This window comes from Zeus faber (genome assembly GCF_960531495.2).
Source record: "Zeus faber genome assembly, chromosome: 4".
Taxonomy (NCBI): domain Eukaryota; kingdom Metazoa; phylum Chordata; class Actinopteri; order Zeiformes; family Zeidae; genus Zeus; species Zeus faber.
The window spans coordinates 12,813,098-12,831,503 of record NC_137191.1 but is presented as its reverse complement, the minus strand read 5'-3'; the positions used below and the strand labels follow the sequence as shown (position 1 = coordinate 12,831,503).

Below are 18,406 nucleotides of genomic sequence, written 5' to 3'. Positions count from 1 at the left end.
CCCGATTGAAACTTAAAATCCTTAAAGTGTTTCCTTCTAAAAGTAATACATCTATTTGTAAAACAAACATTGGCGGTTTTGTGGGGGTTTTTTTCTTCTTCCTCATCTGTTGTCACGTTAATTGATCAAAATATTTACTTTGGCTTGATTTGCAATTATTTATTCAAAACTTATCAAATCAACTTGGCGGCATAATGAGAAGAGAAATCAACATTATGAAAGATAACAATTACCTGTAAAAGCGAATGCTTCTAATTTTAATATCAAGCATTTTCTGTGATGACTCTCCATATTATAACATTTCAATAACATGACAACAGAGTGCTCATTCACAATCTATGGTCATTTGAATATATTAAAAGTATAACGATGATCGCGGGAACAGAGAATGAATACGTTTTTTTCTCGTGTTGTGCCGACTGTATGAACTGCTGCAGAAAACCATGCACAGTGAGATAAAGCTCCAACAGAGAATTGGAACAGTTGTACTCGGTTCCACCGCTAGATGGCGCCGTGGAGCCTGGACACTGTGCTCTGTCAGATCCATCATGAGGCTGCTCTCAACCTCAGGAGCAATATAAAATCTATTATATGGCTTTTATGAGATTTTCTCCTCGTTAACTATGCGCTTGTAAAGGTCCATTAAATGTCTTGATTTTCTGTTTTCTTTTTCTTTTTTTTTTTTTATATCCAGGGTAACTCTGGAAAAGGAGATTTTGAGTTCAGACTGATCCCCGTACTAGAAATCTGCTGAGCAGTGAAATCAGTAGACTGTTTAAGAGAAAGCCAATGCATCTGATTCAAAAAGTGAAGCTGTGTCGCGTGAGAATGACATAGAACAAACACTGCAGAGAGGGTTTGTAAAGTCACGGTGTTGTGTAAGTTGAGCTCATGTGCACTAGTCAGCCGAAGCATGTGATTTCAGTCTGGCTGATGTAGTTTAGGAGTCTTCCCAGCAGGTATTGTACTGGGCACACTGGGATATTAGGAGGGTTAACGTATCAGGAACATCAGGTTCAGGGGCTCAAAACAAACGGCCCTCTTCTCTCTCCCACTCTCTCTCTCTCTCTCTCTCTCTCTCTCTCTCTCTTTCCTAATCAAACATCCAAATCACTTCAAATAAATACCCTAACTGGGCTGGATTTGGGTTTTCATCAACCTGTCCACTTTCACTGCATCCCTTTTGACTTTCTCAGTGGGACGCAAAAAAAACAAAACCCTCTGACCTGGAGGGAGGGAGGGAGGGAGGGCGGGAGGGATGGAGAAAATGTCAGCCGTGAGGGAGTGACAGGGAGAGAAGGAGGGAGGAGGAGAGAAGGGAATAGAGACACAGCACAGACGCTCAGCCTTCCTTTCCTCCGCCACTCTCTCCTTCCTGCGCTGCCGGTGACAGGGGGCTGTTGGCTTTGATCCACAGATAGGTGAGTTGATCCCGTTTTTTGTTTTTTTTTTCCCCCCACTCCTTCACCCCTACTTTGTTTTTCACCTTCAGACCATTTGGACTCTCACTGCCTTGGATGTCACTGCCGAAACAGACATTGTCAAACTGAGTATTTCAATGGAACTCAAAATCTGCTTCACTTGATACTTTATTTCTCACCTCTCTCTCTCTCTCTCTCTCTCTCTCTCTCTCTCTCTCTCTCTCTCTCTCTTTTGTTTGTTTTATTGAGAATCTGGTCCCTAAATATTAGGATGTGACCCACCATTGAGCCCCGCGTTGACTTACATCTTATTGTAAATGTATCAGCACCTTTACATTTCATCTCTCTTATGCCGCTTACGTTCAGGGCACTTGGGAAGGATGCACCAAAGATGATGTTATAACATGTCATCGTGTCTATGATTCCTTATCATTAAACCCTCTTTGGTCCGTCCTTCCACATAGCCGCGGTCCCGGTGAGTTATTCATGCGTGAGAACATTCGATGGCGGTGTTTATTTGCCTCTGCGTCTAAATACACCCAACGAAGTTTGAGGGTTTGCGGAGAGCCAAGGTTTCCACGGCTCGAATTTAGACACTACTTATAGCTCGGCTTGTTACAGCACACCCTTCCGTGACTAGTTTAGACTGTACGCTACATTTCCAGATATTTCCAGCCACTTCCAATTTTTATTTTATTTGTTTTTTTTGACTGTCCTTCAAATGACTCCAATTAGGGTGAAAAAAAAAACAAAAACATCTCAGCTGCGGAATGTCCCTTTAGGGTTAGAAGAAGAGTTTCTAATTATATGTCAGGGGATGGAATGTGAGTTTTGTTGCTTCAATGGATATTTGTGGGAGTTTGTTGTGATAGTGTTGACATTTATTCGGTCTAAGACTAAAAAGGCTTTTCAAAAATGAGCATGGACGGAGTATATTTGATTTGGCCTTAAATTAGTTGAGTTTGATATATTACCCTTATAATGATATTTTACAGCATAACATTTTTTATTTAATTTTTTTTCAAAAACCTCTCTCTCCACATCTCTAAAACCGTAGTAATGACACAAGGAGTTAAATTCAGATCATGAATTAAACATTTTAATAATAACATACAGCTTTCACAACACCTCCAATAGTTAAAACCTCCCTCTCAGCCCACTCCGCTAATTCTCCAATCTTTTTATTCCAGGATGTTGGGTCACCTGCTGTGCGTGAGCTCCCTCTCCCCCATCCCCCTGCTGCTGCTCCTCTCCCTCCCGCTGCTGTCTGCCCAGGAGATTCAGGTCCGTCTGGCGGGCGTAGGCCGACGCAGCGCCAATGAAGGCCGCGTGGAGGTTTTTTACAACGGAGCGTGGGGCACGGTGTGCGACGATGAAGTGGATCTCAAGCTCGCCAACGTGGTGTGTCGCCAGTTGGGCTTCCAGCGCAGCCTCACCTGGGCGCACAGTGCCAAGTTTGGCGAGGGCCAGGGTATGTCTTGCTGAGGCGGATTGTTTATGTGACAAAAAATTTATGTAGTTCAAAATTTCAGTAATTGCAATGATTAATGCATTCCGCTTGTTTTCTCCTCAGGTCTGATCTGGTTGGATAATGTGCGTTGCAACGGCACAGAACCCTCCGTAGCCGACTGCCGCTCAAATGGCTGGGGGATCAACGACTGCACCCATGCTGAAGACCTGGGTGTTATCTGTAGCCCTGAGAGGAGGCCCAGCTTCCCACAAGTGTCTATAGAGGAGGCCCCTTTATCCCCCGAGCAGCCAGTACCTCAACCGCCAGTGAGAAACCAGGAACCTCCGTCTTCACTTCCTGGGTCTGTGGCCCCCTCGGTGCCAGATGACATCTCCCCTTCGCCCAGGAGGGGTCATGAGATTGCCCTCTTCCGAAGCCCGTCCGCTTCCCGTCGGGGCAGCGGTTCTCCCCAGAACCAAGGTCACGAGATCCAGATCATGCGCCGCAACCAGGGCAGCTCGAGAACGGGCCAGCAGGGCAGCCAAGCCACTCCCCAAGGGCACCAGTTACCGTCCCGTCTGGCTAACAGTGCAGCCTACAGGCAGAGGCAGGACAATGGGAGGACCGGTCCACAAGCAGTCAGACGTGAGGCAGAGGCTCAGGGGAACAGGCAGCCCCAGCCGCAACACCAGCCTGAGAGGCCTCAGCCGCCCAGCGGAAACCATGTTGAGCCAGAGGCTGGTTATCCAAACTTTGAAATGGAGACTGATGCACATTACACTCAGGTGAGTATATAGGCAGTCATCAACGCAAGCTTAACGCACGTCACATCAACCACGACAGGGCAAGAAGTAGCATCGGGTTAACTTCTACACTGAATCATTTTATTCCAAACGTCCATTGTCGGAGCCACAGTCCAACAGGCAAGTGTAATTAGAGACAAAGTTAAAACCAGTCCTCCTCCAGATCCCGTTCACACTCTCCAGTAAGGCCCAAGATTAAGGACCCCACCACGAGTGGAAAGCGCCCTGCCTCTTCAAACATCCTCCAATTTCCTCGAAATTCTACAGGAAGGAAATAGAAAGACATTTAGCACGTGTGATGAATGGCTTCCGAGTGTGTAATCTAGCTGAGTTTATACTTTCTTTACAGTTTTGTAATCACGGTGACACTTACACTGGCACCTAAAGCACTCACCCGTAGGGCGTGTTTCATAGGGTAGGGTAGGTTCCTTCCTCTTGCCTATGCAGCGTGGGTGATTAGAGGTTTTAGTGATTAAAGGCACATCATTTCAACTCGCTATGTTATCGTTATCCTGATTGGGCATTGTCTCGTGAGATTTGGCACTAAACAACATAAAGACAAAATACTCTCTTCGCCTACTCCATAAAGTTTTGCTGAACTAAACTTCTGCTCCTTGAGATAAAGTCTTCACTAAAGACAAGGGAAAAGCCATTCGTTGAGGATATCATCTGTCGTCTTCGGTGTATGACACAACAGCGTGTGTCCGTTGCGCAGGGTTCCGACAGGGTGCGCCTGGAGGAGGTGCGTCTACGCCCCGTGCTGTCCAGCAACCGTGGCGGGCTGGTGACAGAGGGCGTACTGGAAGTGAAGCACGCCGGGAGGTGGCGTCACGTGTGCGACCAGGGCTGGGACCTCGGCAGCAGTCGTGTCGCCTGCGGCATGCTGGGATACCCAGCCGCAGAGCAGCTCAACCTCAACGCCTACCGGTGAGCGCGTGTGCGGGGAATGAAAAAAAGAAAAAGAGATTTGTGACAGACGTCCGTGTGTCGCGTCCACCTGTGTGTCGCTCGGCCGTGCATTTTATTTATGACGAGCATGGAAAAGTGTGGTGGTGCCCCACCTCACAACCCCTCCAGATCTACGCTTGGACTGCTGTTCCGCTCTCCCCCCCTAGTGGAGGTTCACCACAGCGGCTGTGATTAGCACAACCACACATGGTTCGACTCAGATCCAGCTCCAGGGTCCACTGTGGCATTAGCCGGGCTAAGGCAGCCTGCCAAGCCTCTCCCTGCCCCGTGCCCAAGGCACAGAGGGCCTCTGGGCAGGCTTTTTAAAATAGTCCTCAAGAGCATGTTATTAATGTCAAACATCAGGCTCCAGGATTATCATCATTACGGCGTGTGTCCTGTACGTGTCTTTTAGTCTCATGTCATAATGAGGCACTCCTCCAGCGGCGGCTCTCTGACAATAAAGCAGGCTGTTGCGTGCCTGCCTCCATTGTTTATCTTTCTCGATCTGTCCATACCCACGACTATTGATTAGAACGGTGATTATATGTCCTACTCTGTCCAATTATTGCGGTTCCCCCGTCTGAAACGATGTACATCCTGTCTCAGTCGCCGAGTTATCTGTAATCGGCCATTCGTGGACATCAACTTCCTTCATTAACTTTGTTTGAAATCGCATAACAGCCTTGTTTATTTGATGTGTGCACATTTGTAAAAGTCAAAATATTTTGTTCCGAAGGTAAATATTTGTTTCTCACCCAAATTATCTGGCACACACACACTGTCATACACTCCCTGTACCCTCACATCACACATTGTGAGGCACGACACATAAAACTATGTCGACACGCACACAACCACACTCAAACAGGCACATCCAGAGACGCACAAACACACACAAGTGTGTTTATCTGTCTGTCTGCCCACATAGATCTTTTTATGGCTTGACCAACAGGGAGACAGCGCCGACCACTCCAATAATTACCCCTAGTGTCCTGCTTCCCTGGTCTGGAGAAGTGGCCATGCTGCTCGGCTGCCCCGGTCGCTATCACCACGGCCGCAGCCAGGCTTATGTCAACCTGCACTGAAACAACCTCCGCAGGTTTCATCCACATAGTAGCGAGGGAAAAGGTTTACCGATTATACTTTGTTAGCTTGTGAGTTCCCTTCATCTCTGAACGATTAGAAGAAGCTTTCAATGCCGAATATAGAAGCCTGCCTGAAACGGACTGCATCTTAGGTGGCGCTTTTCCTAATCTCGCGACCACTCAAAGACCGCCTCGCACTCGCGGCGGCGGCGGCCCTGCAAGGTGCACACCTGCTCAACGGGAGCAGTTCAGGGTTCAGGGTCTTGCTCATGCACACTTTGGCGTGCTGCTGGGGATCGAACCAGGAACCCTGTGATTACTGGACGACCCGCGTCTATGTTAGCCGTTCTGCCGTTTAGAGCGAGGACAATGTCTTTCTAGAGAAGTCTGTCATCGCTATTTAACCCCTCTTCAGAGCGGACTTTGGGAGAGAACGCCAACAAGTGCTCAACATTCTATTCCCTGGCCAAGCACCCGAAACAGCAGCTTGTTCAAGCAGCGGACCGCGCCACAGAATGTTGTTTATTTATTCATTTCTGTCTACCTCCACCTCGCTCCGCAGCAGGTGAATGGAAGCCGCCGTTTCTGACCCACGGCAAACATCTGGTGGAAAGGAGATTATTTTTAGCAGAAATAAGGAAGCAACAGAAAAAACTGCCGCTCCGTGGCGCGTGGTTGTTTTTGTGGCGGGCTTTCAGAAAGCGGTTTCCGCGGCAGTTCAAAGCCTGAGGAGGTCGCGACAGGCTCGCGACGGGAGAAGATGGCGGCAGATTTCGCCTCTTGGGCGCCATGGCAGCAGTCACGTCCGCTGGTACTTTCTGGCCAAGCTGGCTGTCGGCTCCGTCGCCCCAATCGCCCTTGGAGGCTGTGTCCATTTCAGTGGCTGTAATTATGGCCTCGGTTTGGGAAGAGCGGGAAGGGATTTTTTTTTTTTTTAATCTCTAATTTTCACTCGACTGAACCTGCTCCTCTGCACTTTGCTGTGTCAGCGCTCTGTTCTCGCTATAAGTGGCGCTTTGGTGCGACTCTGTGCTTGACTGACCCTGTTAAAGGGCTCTGTGTATTTTTACAGATGTTAAGGAACTCCCCCACTTGACTCTGGTTTATAAAAGAAGAGTGCTAAATCCATTTTCCAGCACCCTCGTTTTATCATATCCACACTCGCTATTAGTCTGTCACTCACTTCTCGACTGCATCTAATTTTCTTTCAGCCCCCTGCCATTATGCCGCTTTTTTTTCTTCTGTTGAATGCGATTCCGTGAACGTAAATCTGCCTCGGATTTGGAGAGTCGCAGATCTAGCGATGGGGAGATGTTTCGGGATTGAACTGGGAGCTGCTGTCTCCTCCCGGGTGAGTGGATTGTTCCAGGCAAGTTGGTCTGCATCCACATAATAATAGGTTATCGCACCCTTCCCTGTCGGTAGCTGCGCTGGCCTTCCGCTTGGCGCACGCGGTCAGGGCGGCCAAAAAGCGCCGGCGCCCAGCCCAAGACCCTGGGAAGTTAGTCAAGAGCTCTGTAAGCAATCTCCAGGGGCAGAGGCTGGTGCAGGCTGCGGCGTTGGGGGTGCCTATTGTGGTGCCCGAGTCTGGGGTTCATGGGAGAATATCAGGTTGGTTTGACACTGGTTCAAGACACAAGACAGTGATCGCTGTCCCGCTGAATCCTATAGTGTGTCTTTAAAGTCGTTAAATGTCCGACGTCTGCCTTTTGACGTGTCCCCGCCATAACACCATCGTCTCCCGATGGGACGATACACGTGTATGTCAAGATCAGAAAACCACCAGAGCGCTCCATGTGAAGTTGTGTGGGGGTCTTAGAAAATGTCCCGGTTGACGGAAAACGCCACCTTACATCACTCGCCCCGCGGCTTACCAGCATCCAGTTATAACACCAGGTTTTAAAGAGCCTTTTTTTTTTTTTCTTCTTTCTTTAACAGAAGCCCGACAGAAAGTTGATATGCGTGCACATATTTCCATGTCTGGCGTGTGAGAACCGACATGCTACTGCTCGACCGCACAGCAGACACTGCCAAACAACCTCGGGCAATTATATGGGTAGCGCTCCCCACTCCCTCCCCCGACTCACCCCAGAATTAACAGCTGTTCATAGTGTCTCAGCAGCCCTATGAATCCCTTTAAACTGCTGCACAGATGGACAGACACACATAACGCACACATGGAAAAACAACAACAACGAAAAAGTAAAAATTCAGACACAGGATCAGTCACCTCAAGATCCAATGACAACGTGTCTCGAGACAAAATGTTCCGGCACGTTCCCCTGACTCCCCTCGGCTCCCGGGCCTGTTGTTCCAGTGTGTGGTTTCTGCTCCCCAGTCTCGCTGGCTCGGGCTTCCCACTGTGGTTTTCCTCGCAGGCCATTTAAGCCTCGTACACTTTTCTCAGCTGATGCTGAGAATAAGCGTAATGTGGGACACTGGGAGACTGGGCTTCCTTCTCCTGGAGAGGGTGTCTCTTTTTAGGTTGCCAAATATTTAATGCGACCTGCATTTGGTCGGGAGATCAATTATCCTCCTGTCTGTGCTCTGTAGCTCATTTTAGTTGGGGCGCTTTCATGAGGGGCGTCAGTCACACTGCACCTGTCTGTGGTTGCACTGAGTGGTGTATGTGTGTGTGTGCGTGTGTGTGCGTGTGTGTCATCGAGGACACTTCCCAGACTCTGCCTGGTTTTGTGAGTCATGCTTTTTATTGAATTCTCTCATTTTGCCCTCACTGTTTTAAGTTTTGTGCATTTGTTTGCAGGCATCTGGTGTGGTATATATGTGGTATCTGTTTGTGACTCTGCGTGTGGGTATATTTTTGTGTGTGTGCATGTGCGCATGTCATTTTGGATTAACAGTGTTTACTTTTGGAAACGACTGGTGTAAAAAGGTTATTTTCCTTAAAAAAACAAAACGGACACAGTCTTTGCAAGCTATGTGGTCGTTGGCAGCCTTCAATACGACCGGTTGCATGCACTAATACATGTCTCTTTATGTGTATTTATAATAGTTTTCCACATATACGCTCCAAACCAGAGATCTTCTATAGAGGAGCTTTAAAACAAAAATACCCATGAATGAGTAGTTGGGGGGGGAAAAACACAACACACGACACGAATAAATGGTTCTGGTTTCAGAGGAAAAAAAAACGGACAAGAGAAAAAAGACGTGTACAAGGGGTCATTGTACATCATGTATTTTTCAATCTTTCTTTTTCCATCTAGTGTAAACACACACACACATACACACACACACACACACACACACACACACACATTTGCACACAGACACAGGAACATGCAGCCACACGCACCTATCAAAAAAACAAGCGTACACACACACACACACACACACACACACATACACACACTGCATTTGATTCCTTTAACTGAGACTAATCTGAGTGAGTGATATGGGTGGAGAGCGATATAAGTGATATAAAAACCATGAGTGAGGAAAGGCGATTTGGGGTGAAAGGAACAATGGCAAATGAGAGAGTGGGGAGATGTATAACCGGATGACTGGATGGTTGCTTAAGTTTCAGGACTGAGCTGGCACTGTTGCAAAACTCTGCCACTCTTTGTCTTTCAGGAAACTGTGGGACTCCAAGATGGCAGATTCTTCTTCAAGGTAAGATGACCAAAACACTCTCAGAGCTTAATGCTATTTCTTTGTAGCGTCTGTGCCAATGATTATAATCATCTTCATCCGTACGGCTCTCATACTCCGTACGCACCCTGTCTCTCTGTCGCCCCCTAAAGGCTGAGGGTGCTGGTCAGTAGGAAGGCTTACTGGGTGGAGAAGGTGCAGTGTACGGGTATGGAGGTCTCTCTAGCCCAGTGTCAGGTCCAGCTGTCCCTCCCCAGGAGTGACGTCTCCTGCCACGGTGGCATGCACACCGTGGTCCGCTGCGTCCCCGGGGCCCAGTTCACAGGCTTGGGCCGATCTCAGCCGCCCCCTTCCGTCCAGGTTAGTAGGATGACCCGAGATGTTTTTCAAGCTCTTTCTCTCCCTCTTCTTGATTGCTGACACTGTTCCTTCTTGTCCTTTTTCTGCCCATCCCAAACCGCCACCCAGCCCGTGGTACGTCTCAAGTCCGGGCCCCGGCTGGGGGAGGGCCGCGTGGAGGTGCTGAGGGAGGGCAAATGGGGAACCGTGTCAGACCACCTCTGGGACCTCACCGCGGCCAGCGTCGTCTGCAGGGAGCTGGGCTTCGGGACGGCCAAGGAGGCCCTTACGAGAGCTCATCTGGGCCAGGGTGAGATGGGATGTCACCAAGAAAAGGAACCACATGCACGCTTGCAAACACACACTCTACCATGTTCTCTTTGGTCTTCGGAATCTTCCGAGAGGCCGCGTAGCTGCATAAGAAAGCGGAGGTGAAAAATCTGGGATCAGAATGTAAAGTTCCACTCTGGGATTTTAAGCCCCCCCATGTGGATTTTCCAGTTAGCGTCACCCCAGAGAGCCAGCTGATAAGTGGAATTAGCTGATCAGTGCACGGCTGGAGCAAAAACATGGTAGGACCTTCCCTTTCTGAACCTGGAATTATCCACCTCTGGAAGAAAGGAGTTGAGTGCACTCCGATCCTTGATGATAGAAGAGTTCAATGAAGACAGTCGTCAGTCTTGATTCCAAACTAGCAACAGAATTATTAATAATTGTATATTGAGGATATGGATGGTGGAATGGCTGCCTCAACTCAGAATGCATCATGAGATTGAGATCAGTTGAGGTCAGCGTGTGCCTTCCTCAGAAGAAACTAATTTCACATACGAAACATCTGAGCTTTTCAGTATTCCAAGACCAAACCCAAGAGGGCAAATAAACTTCAAGGCAATGTTTACAGGCCAGATTCTGATCCGCTCCGAGAGGCTGATTGTTGTGTTGTTCTCCCCATGACCAACTGTCAGAGTGCAAACCTCGCTGCCGCGCTCCAGCAGCCTAAACAACACGCATTTGTTGTAAAAATAAACCTGCCGAGTGTAAAATGCGAGTCCAGCTTTGAGACGTACGCGTCATGCAATCATTTCTCTTCACGTTGGTGAGCCTGGGCCTGCTCACTGATTGTGATCTTTTGGGTGCTATTTGTGGTCCGCGCGAGTACGGATATAGGTTTATTTATATAAAATAGACTGTAATTTATACCCCACCATTTTCTCCTTGCATCTTGTATCTCTACCATAACTCTATAATCACCTCCATTTCCTCCCATTCTGCCAAAGTCAGGGCAAAATCACATTTCCTTCTGTGAACTTTGTGGAAAATATTTCAGTGTTAGTGTCGGGGCTCTATAAAACAGCGTGCCGTCGTGGCCAAATAATCTACCATATAAAATACTGACATGGTAGAAATACAAATGGGACTAACCAGGGCAGAGGGGATGCTATGAAGACCTATGAGGAGCTCGTTGAGAAAGGATCGGCACGGTGCCACCAGCCAAACCTGATTTAATGACATCATTCACTTATTTGGACCCAAATTATAGACCCAGTCTGTAGGCAGCCTCACACACCTACTCAAATACGTGTTGAAACCTTTTCTTACACTCAAAGATTTCAGGGATCTATTTGAGCGTATTAAGCATGACTCCAACATGCGATGTATATGCGTAGTGGGTAAAATGCGGCGTTCAAATCTAAATGTGTGTGCGTTGAGCTGGCACTTTTTAAGAAACAGCCATTCAATGTATTTGTGTTATGTGCTCCTCTATATGGTGTCTCCATTGTTGGTGGCGGGGTCAACCGGAAAAAATGCAAAGATCATGCCCAAAATAAAGCCGCAGTGGTGGATCTGATAAAGCAGTGTAGCCCGTTCTCGTCAGAAAACTATTGGTGTGGATCAGACTTCTCAAAAGAAAGAAAGAAAAAAACAAAGCTTTCGTTCATGAACATATTTAGCAAGACAAAGTAGAGAGAAATGAAGAAAAACGTGCTTTGATACGAATAACGCCTGACTCTCTGCTGTCATTGAAGGTAGCGGTCCCATTCACATGAACAGTGTCCAGTGCACGGGCAGGGAGAGGTCCATCATGGAATGCACCTACAGGGAGGTTCCTCTCTACACCTGCAAACACAGCCAGGACGTAGCGGTGCGCTGCAACGCTCCAAACACCGGCCTCCAGGCCACGGTGAGACTTTACTGAACATCATCCGCAAACGTTCACCTTTCGCGGCCTTGCGGAGCACGCGATTGGGCCGAATCCCCACTCCAAATCCCCTCCTTTTTTTTCCTCCTGTCAAATTCAATCACAGATCACGTCGCCTAATCTAACCTCATTTGATCTAATCCTCCAGGTGCGCCTGGCGGGAGGCAGGGAGGCGTCGGAGGGCCGGGTGGAGGTGCTGATGGAGGCGGGCGGCGTCAAGCGCTGGGGGTCCGTGTGCAGCGAAAACTGGGGCATCAACGAGGCCATGGTGGTGTGTCGGCAGCTGGGCTTCGGCTTCGCCTCCCGGGCTCACCAGGTGAGGAACGAGACCGAGTGGAACGGAATAGAAACTCTGTTGTCTCACGTTATCCGCTTTCATGTTATTGCTTTTGCTCTTATTCTTCTTCTTCTACTTCTTCTTCTTCTTCTCGCTGTCCGTCCCGCTCTCTCTGCCCGGCTCTGCTCTGCTGTGTTATTACAAAGTCCTGAGGTAATTACAGGCTTCTCAAACGTCCACTTCCAGCAGAACAAAAATAAAAGAGGGAGAGGAAGGCAGAGAGAGATTTGGAGAGAGAGAGAGAGAGAGAGAGAGAGAGAAAATTGAGAGAGCAATCAAAACTTTATATAGACATGTGCTTGGAAGGGCAATATGAGTGTTTTTTTGGGGGGTTTTATTTAAGGCGTGCAAAAATTGTGAGAAAGAATGTAAAATTTGATAACAAACCATATGACTAAATAACTAGTTTCTATTAAAGTTTATATTTTAACACAGGCGTTCATTTGTGCGTCTGTGTGTATAGGAGACCTGGTACTGGCCCAGTTCCCAGGACGCCAGGGAGCTGGTCCTCAGTGGGACCCACTGCAGCGGCGGTGAGATGTCCGTCCAGCAATGTCGGCAAAACGCGCACATGTACTGTCCCCGAGGAGGAGAGGGCAAGGCGGCCGGGGTGACCTGCGTGGAGAGTGAGCCCCAAACACTACTTTAAAAACGCGCACTTGAATTTAAATCAGCCTCCATGCCAACGCTGACCCTGTGAACCCCCGTCCCCGCAGCGGCCCCCGACCTGGTGTTGGACGCCCAGCTGGTCCAGGAGACGGCCTACCTGGAGGACCGGCCGCTGCACCTGCTGACCTGCGCCAACGAGGAGAACTGCCTGTCGTCCTCCGCCGCCAGGATGAACTGGCCCTACGGACAGCGCCGCCTGCTGCGCTTCTCCTCACGTATCATGAACCTGGGCCGCGCGGACTTCCGACCCAGAGCCACCCGGGAGAGCTGGACCTGGCATCAGTGTCACAGGTAGGACAAGGGGGACTGAGAGCTGGGGACTGAGGAGGACCAGAACGGAGGGGGACGAGCGCTGAGGGCCGAGGGGGGACCAGGACTGAGGGGGACCAGGACTGAGGCCTGATGAGTGACTGGGACTGAGTTGGGCCAGGACAGAGGACTGAGGGGGACGAGGACTGAGGGCTGAGGGGGACCGGGACAGAGGGGGGACAGCACTGAGGTGGACCATGAGGGAGACGGGATCTGACCGTTCATGTCTTACTGTGTAAGTAGAGCAGCACACATCAAAACACAAACTAGAAGCAGCAACCAGATCATAGTATTACACAAAAATATACTTATTAGTACCTATAAAAAGAGGCAAATCCCATGAACTGCAGAACTATTTTTTGGGGGTTTTTTTTATATTGAAATCGTCTTGGCTATATTTCGCAAAAATATCAAACGTTAAACATTAAAACATGAAATGCAAGCGGTTACCACATCCCTTTCTTACTCAAATTAAACGTATGGAATATCGAGTGCCGATAAGAATTGCAGAACGGAATTGAGAAAAGTGTCAAAACATGTCGGTAGTTACATTCAAACCCGTCGTTTTTCATATTTTCGGTTTGCTGTTTTGCTTTTACCTGTGTATTGGTTTATTTTGTAGGAGCAATACTTTTTTTTTTTTTTTTACTTATTTGCCTTTCACTGTTCGTAAATACTCGATGCAGTGGTGACGCAATCAAGAAAGCATTGATTTTCAAATAATAATAAAAAGGGCTCTTAAAGATCACAATTACTCCAAAATGACATCAAATTGTAATTTGTTTGGTAATTTGACACAGTCCATAGAATCTCCCTCACACTAAAATAGCTTCTTACGTAAACGTAAGAAGCTACGTTTTTTTTCCTCACCCAACTTGTTACAGTCAGAGTCGTGACCGGGACTCAACTCCACCGTGCTCTTATCTCAGCGGTTGTGGTTTCGTGTCCCAAAAAGGGAAGCAGAGCTCGGTGTCTCTTCTCGCCCACAAAATCGCCGCAATCGCGGCCCCCTCAACCGGCAAATGCAGGGTTTGACTTCGCCTCCCGCTCGGGTTTGCCCCGTCAGTGGTTCCACGACCGCCACACGGCGGCGAATGCATATGGAGCTGTATTTTTTTTCCCATCTGACGTCAGCAGCCAATAAAGTGAACGAAAGATACAGTTATATGGGCTTTTCCTTCTTTCTTCCTTTTCTGCAAGGATGTGACTCGCTTTTCTCTGAGGTCTTTTCCGCCCACCCTTTGATGCTGCGTGAAAATTGGCCTTTTCTTTCATTCCTGTCGCTTGCCCTCCTTTCTTTGTCTCTCAGGCACTACCACAGCATCGAGGTGTTCACCCACTACGACCTGCTCACGCTCAACGGAACCAAAGTGGCCGAAGGTCACAAAGCCAGTTTCTGCCTGGAGGACACGTACTGTCCCGACGGTAGGGACGCTCGCGTTCATCATCACTCCCTGCTCTTCGGAGTTGGTCTGTTCTTGTTCCACAAATATATATATATATATATATATATATATATATATATATATATATATCGCATTCAGCACCAGACATGCAGATAAGCAGGAGCGGGTTTCAATTATCAGTCAAATGCCAAAAGGTCGACACTCCAAAGCAGGAGCACCACCTTAAGTGTCTTCAGCCGAATGAGAGATCCAGAGGCGTGATGAGCGCGCAGTCCGCCCGGCTGTCAATTTAAAGCACTCTGACGGTTTCTGTGCCTCTTCTCCTCCAGGTCTGCAGAAACGCTTCTCCTGCTATAACATGGGAGATCAGGGAATCTCGGTCGGCTGCTGGGACACGTACCGCCACGACATCGACTGCCAGTGGGTCGACGTCACGGACGTGCGCCCCGGGGAATACATCTTCCAGGTACCGAGGTTCACCACTGCGCCGAATGGAAACCTCCTCGTTGTGCCGCTTCTGTGTTTGAAAGCTATTGTCCGGCTCAACGCACTCGACGAAAGCTCCGAACAGAGAGCAATTCACCACATCGAGGTGGAACGGGGGTTTTTTTTCTTGCTAGAACTGCCTCCGAAATGGACCATAAAAGGCAGAACGGAAAAGGGTGGAGAGGTGGAGACCTGAAGGTTATTATCTCTACCGTCGGAGAATCACGGGAGATGAAAAGGTTTGATAGAAACTATAATTTCAGCCAAATGGTCTTGGCTGGCTCCCACACTGTGTGTGCGTGTGCGTGTGTGTGTGTGTGTGTGTGTGTGTCCATTTATGGCGTGCGTACATTCGTGTGTAGCTTAAGGGCGTGTGCACATTTAGGAATCGCAAATTTAACCTGCATTTACCGAGAAAGTAGACCCGCTATTACCCCGGCATTTAGGGAGAGAGAGGGAGAGAGGGAGAGGGAGGGTGAAATGACTCTCAATGTTTTTCATTTGTATAATGAAATATACTCTTCAAGGTTGAATAAATAGCCGACTCGCACTGGCTTTTTATCATTGTCACTCTTTCCTATAGTGAGTGGTTTCAAAAGGCTTTCTTTACCGTCCCCTCCCTGAGTCTGTTCTATTTTTATCGATGACAGCAGTAGCACAGACAGGTTTATAGAGTGTGTGTGTGTGTGTGTGTGTGTGTATCAATATCAATATATATATATATATATATATATATATATATATATATACCAACAATCAAGAGGTTTGATGTAGACGTGTGTGTGTGTGCGGGCGCACACGTGCAGACTCTATGACTCCCGCACGCACACGCTGAGTCAAGTCTTGGGAGCTAGAATGACTCGCAATGTGGAGCGCCGGTTGCTACAACAACGCAGGCTCCGGCGTCGCTCCGCGGTTCGCCCATCAAAGCGGCGGTGCGACGCCCGTTAAGTCGCTTAAGTCGCCCGGCGAGGCGGCGCGCGGCGCTCGTACCTCCTCCGCGGAGCCGGGCGCTCCTCCTCACCCGCGGGGCGGGAGCGGTTTTGTTTTTTTGTTTGTTTTTTTGGGGTTTTTTTTTTTTTTTTGGTTTTTTAGGAGCGCGCACTTTAAACCTCTGAGTCACATCCGCCTCAGGCTTGATTGCTCCTGATTGCTCCGTCATTTAAGAATCAGCACCAAAACCTCACCAACCGTTTATATCGACCCCGGCAGCCTTTCATTGTACTGTGAAGGCGGCCCCGGGCCCTTTGTTTCACGTTATTGTGAGAAGCTTTTATTAAGGCATCAACTTACAACAAAGTTAATATGGTGTTTTTCACTGGGACTATAAAGTATAGTGCTGGAATTATTGGGCTTTCTCAGCATGCGATGTGGCGTATATATTAAGCGCCGGAGGCAAATTAGGGCAGAATTATGAATATTTTACTTAAATCTTAAATGCTTCTCTCTAAATAGAGCGACAACCGCAGAACCCGAGTGGCTTTATTGTCAGGTTATCTGTTTGATGTGTGAGTGTCGGGAAAAATCATTTTTTAGATTCATTATTTTGTTGTTGTTTTTTATTTTTAATATACACGGCAGACAAGGCTGGTGGAAAGTAAGCGTGGCTGGCGTCCTAATGACAGGCTGGAACCCGAATCCCTAAGTCATCGGCGGTTTAAGGCCTTTTTAAGGCCACACTTTACACTCGGGCGGCCGCGACGGAGTAAAGACGGTCCCGCGGCGGCCTCCACCCAAACCGTCGGACACCGGGCGTTTCAACCTCCCATGTTTTTTGTTTTCTCCGCGCAGGTGCAGGTCAACCCCTCGCTAGACATGGCCGAGTCGGACTTCAGGAACAACGTGATGCGCTGCCGCTGCAAATACGACGGAGCGCGGGTTTTCATGTTCGGCTGCCACGCGGGTGAGGGCACCGTTTTTACTTATCAATTATTATTATTATTATTTTTTTTTTCGATTAGAAACCACAGACACCGTAATACCCGCAACGCCGCCGTTCCTCTCTGGGAAAACACGCTCTCTCAACCCAGTGCGCTTGCTCCACCACCCACAGGAGACGCCTACAGCGCTGAGTCGGAGGACCTGTTCGAGCACCAGCGCCAGATCTCCAACAACCTCCTTTGAAGGGAGAGCGGCCGGAGCTCGGTGCAGAACAATCCGGCCCCGCCTCGCAAGACGCAGGGCTGGGAGTTTGAAGGACGAAGGGTTCGAAAGAGAGAGAGAGAGAGAGAGCATCTGACAACACACCGTTATCGCGCTCCGAGCAGGTGCAAACCCTGCCCGGAGCGTCTCGCCACTCGATGGGGAAGAGAGTAGATTGGGACAATCCCTGGGTCTCCCCCGGGGAGACAGAATGGAGGAATGAATGCAGAAGACACAGGGTAATCTCAGAGCAGAGGAAGCAGCGTCACCACGGTTACAGAATTAGGAGTAAGGTTACAGGTTGCTGTTGTTTCATGCCAAGTATTAATTCATTCATTTTGTCATTTCAAATTGCAGTGTTTGCTGTACAAACTGTGTTTTGTATTTTGTTTTTGATTGAGAATTCACTTTTTTCCCCCCCACGGTGCTATTTTGCTTTATTGGAATAAATATTGTAATGTATTGCAAATGTATTGTCATGTACAGTTTTATATTACCTCTCTGGAATATTGTTCAGTAGGTCAATAATTTATATTTACATAATTTTTATGTACTTTTGACTTGATACTTGTCCCTGTGTAGCTGTGTTTTTGTATAATTAATTTTATTACTCTTGTTTGTTCTTTAGCTATCTGTCGAACTTTAGCAACATCAACAAGTTCCCGTTGTCCATAGGATTGAGTCTTCAACATAGTTGGTAACGATAGTTAAAGAATAAACATCACATTGTCAAACTATGGTTTATTTGGGGTATTGTTATTTGGATGCACAGTTAATAGATTTTATATATATATATATATATAGACAAAATAAGTGTTTTCCTCACTATTAGGACAAAAAAATAACTTCAGTAAAACATTGGTCTTTGAATGCATTAACAGCCTATGACCCCTTGTGGCTTTTCTTGCGTCTGAAGTGGATCATTTATGATCAGCGGCACAAAACACCAAGTCTGACCCGACCCGCTGGATTTCCCATCGTGTTCCAGGGAGCCTGGCCGGTGTTTCGTGCCTCTTTCCAACCTCATTCCTACTGACAAGCACACACAAACACACACATCACACACTGGGAACTCACTGACGACCAAGAAATGAGACCACGCTTCAGGTATGCTCACGTGTTGGTCTCATGTTTCCTTGTGTAGAAGTAGGATATAACTCCCGCCCCCATGGTGAACATACTTAGGTTAAAGAGTT

At 48.1% G+C, this 18,406-nt stretch overlaps 1 protein-coding gene across 1 annotated transcript; it reads left to right on the top strand.

The window, feature by feature from the left end:
- Window positions 1-1,311: 1,311 nt before the first annotated feature.
- On the top strand, window positions 1,312-18,038 carry LOC307229221 (lysyl oxidase homolog 4-like). The gene is made up of 15 exons (XM_079999166.1): window positions 1,312-1,421; window positions 2,612-2,892; window positions 2,995-3,656; window positions 4,390-4,601; window positions 9,305-9,343; window positions 9,475-9,682; window positions 9,791-9,971; window positions 11,689-11,843; window positions 12,010-12,177; window positions 12,662-12,824; window positions 12,915-13,158; window positions 14,486-14,601; window positions 14,912-15,048; window positions 16,860-16,971; window positions 17,122-18,038. The coding sequence occupies exons 2-15, from the start codon at window positions 2,613-2,615 to the stop codon at window positions 17,190-17,192; spliced, it is 2,748 nt and encodes a 915-aa protein (XP_079855292.1). The 5' UTR covers window positions 1,312-1,421; window position 2,612; the 3' UTR covers window positions 17,193-18,038.
- The last annotated feature ends 368 nt before the right edge of the window (window positions 18,039-18,406 follow it).

What these genes read in the sequence shown, in the direction of transcription:
- LOC307229221 (XM_079999166.1), top strand. Translation starts at nt 2,613, where the DNA reads ATGTTGGGTCACCTGCTGTGCGTGAGCTCCCTCTCCCCCATCCCCCTG. An exon ending in CAAGTTTGGCGAGGGCCAGG is followed by an intron (nt 2,893 to 2,994) that starts GTATGTCTTGCT and finishes TTTTCTCCTCAG; the next exon opens with GTCTGATCTGGTTGGATAAT. An exon ending in GAGAGCTCATCTGGGCCAGG is followed by an intron (nt 9,972 to 11,688) that starts GTGAGATGGGAT and finishes CTGTCATTGAAG; the next exon opens with GTAGCGGTCCCATTCACATG.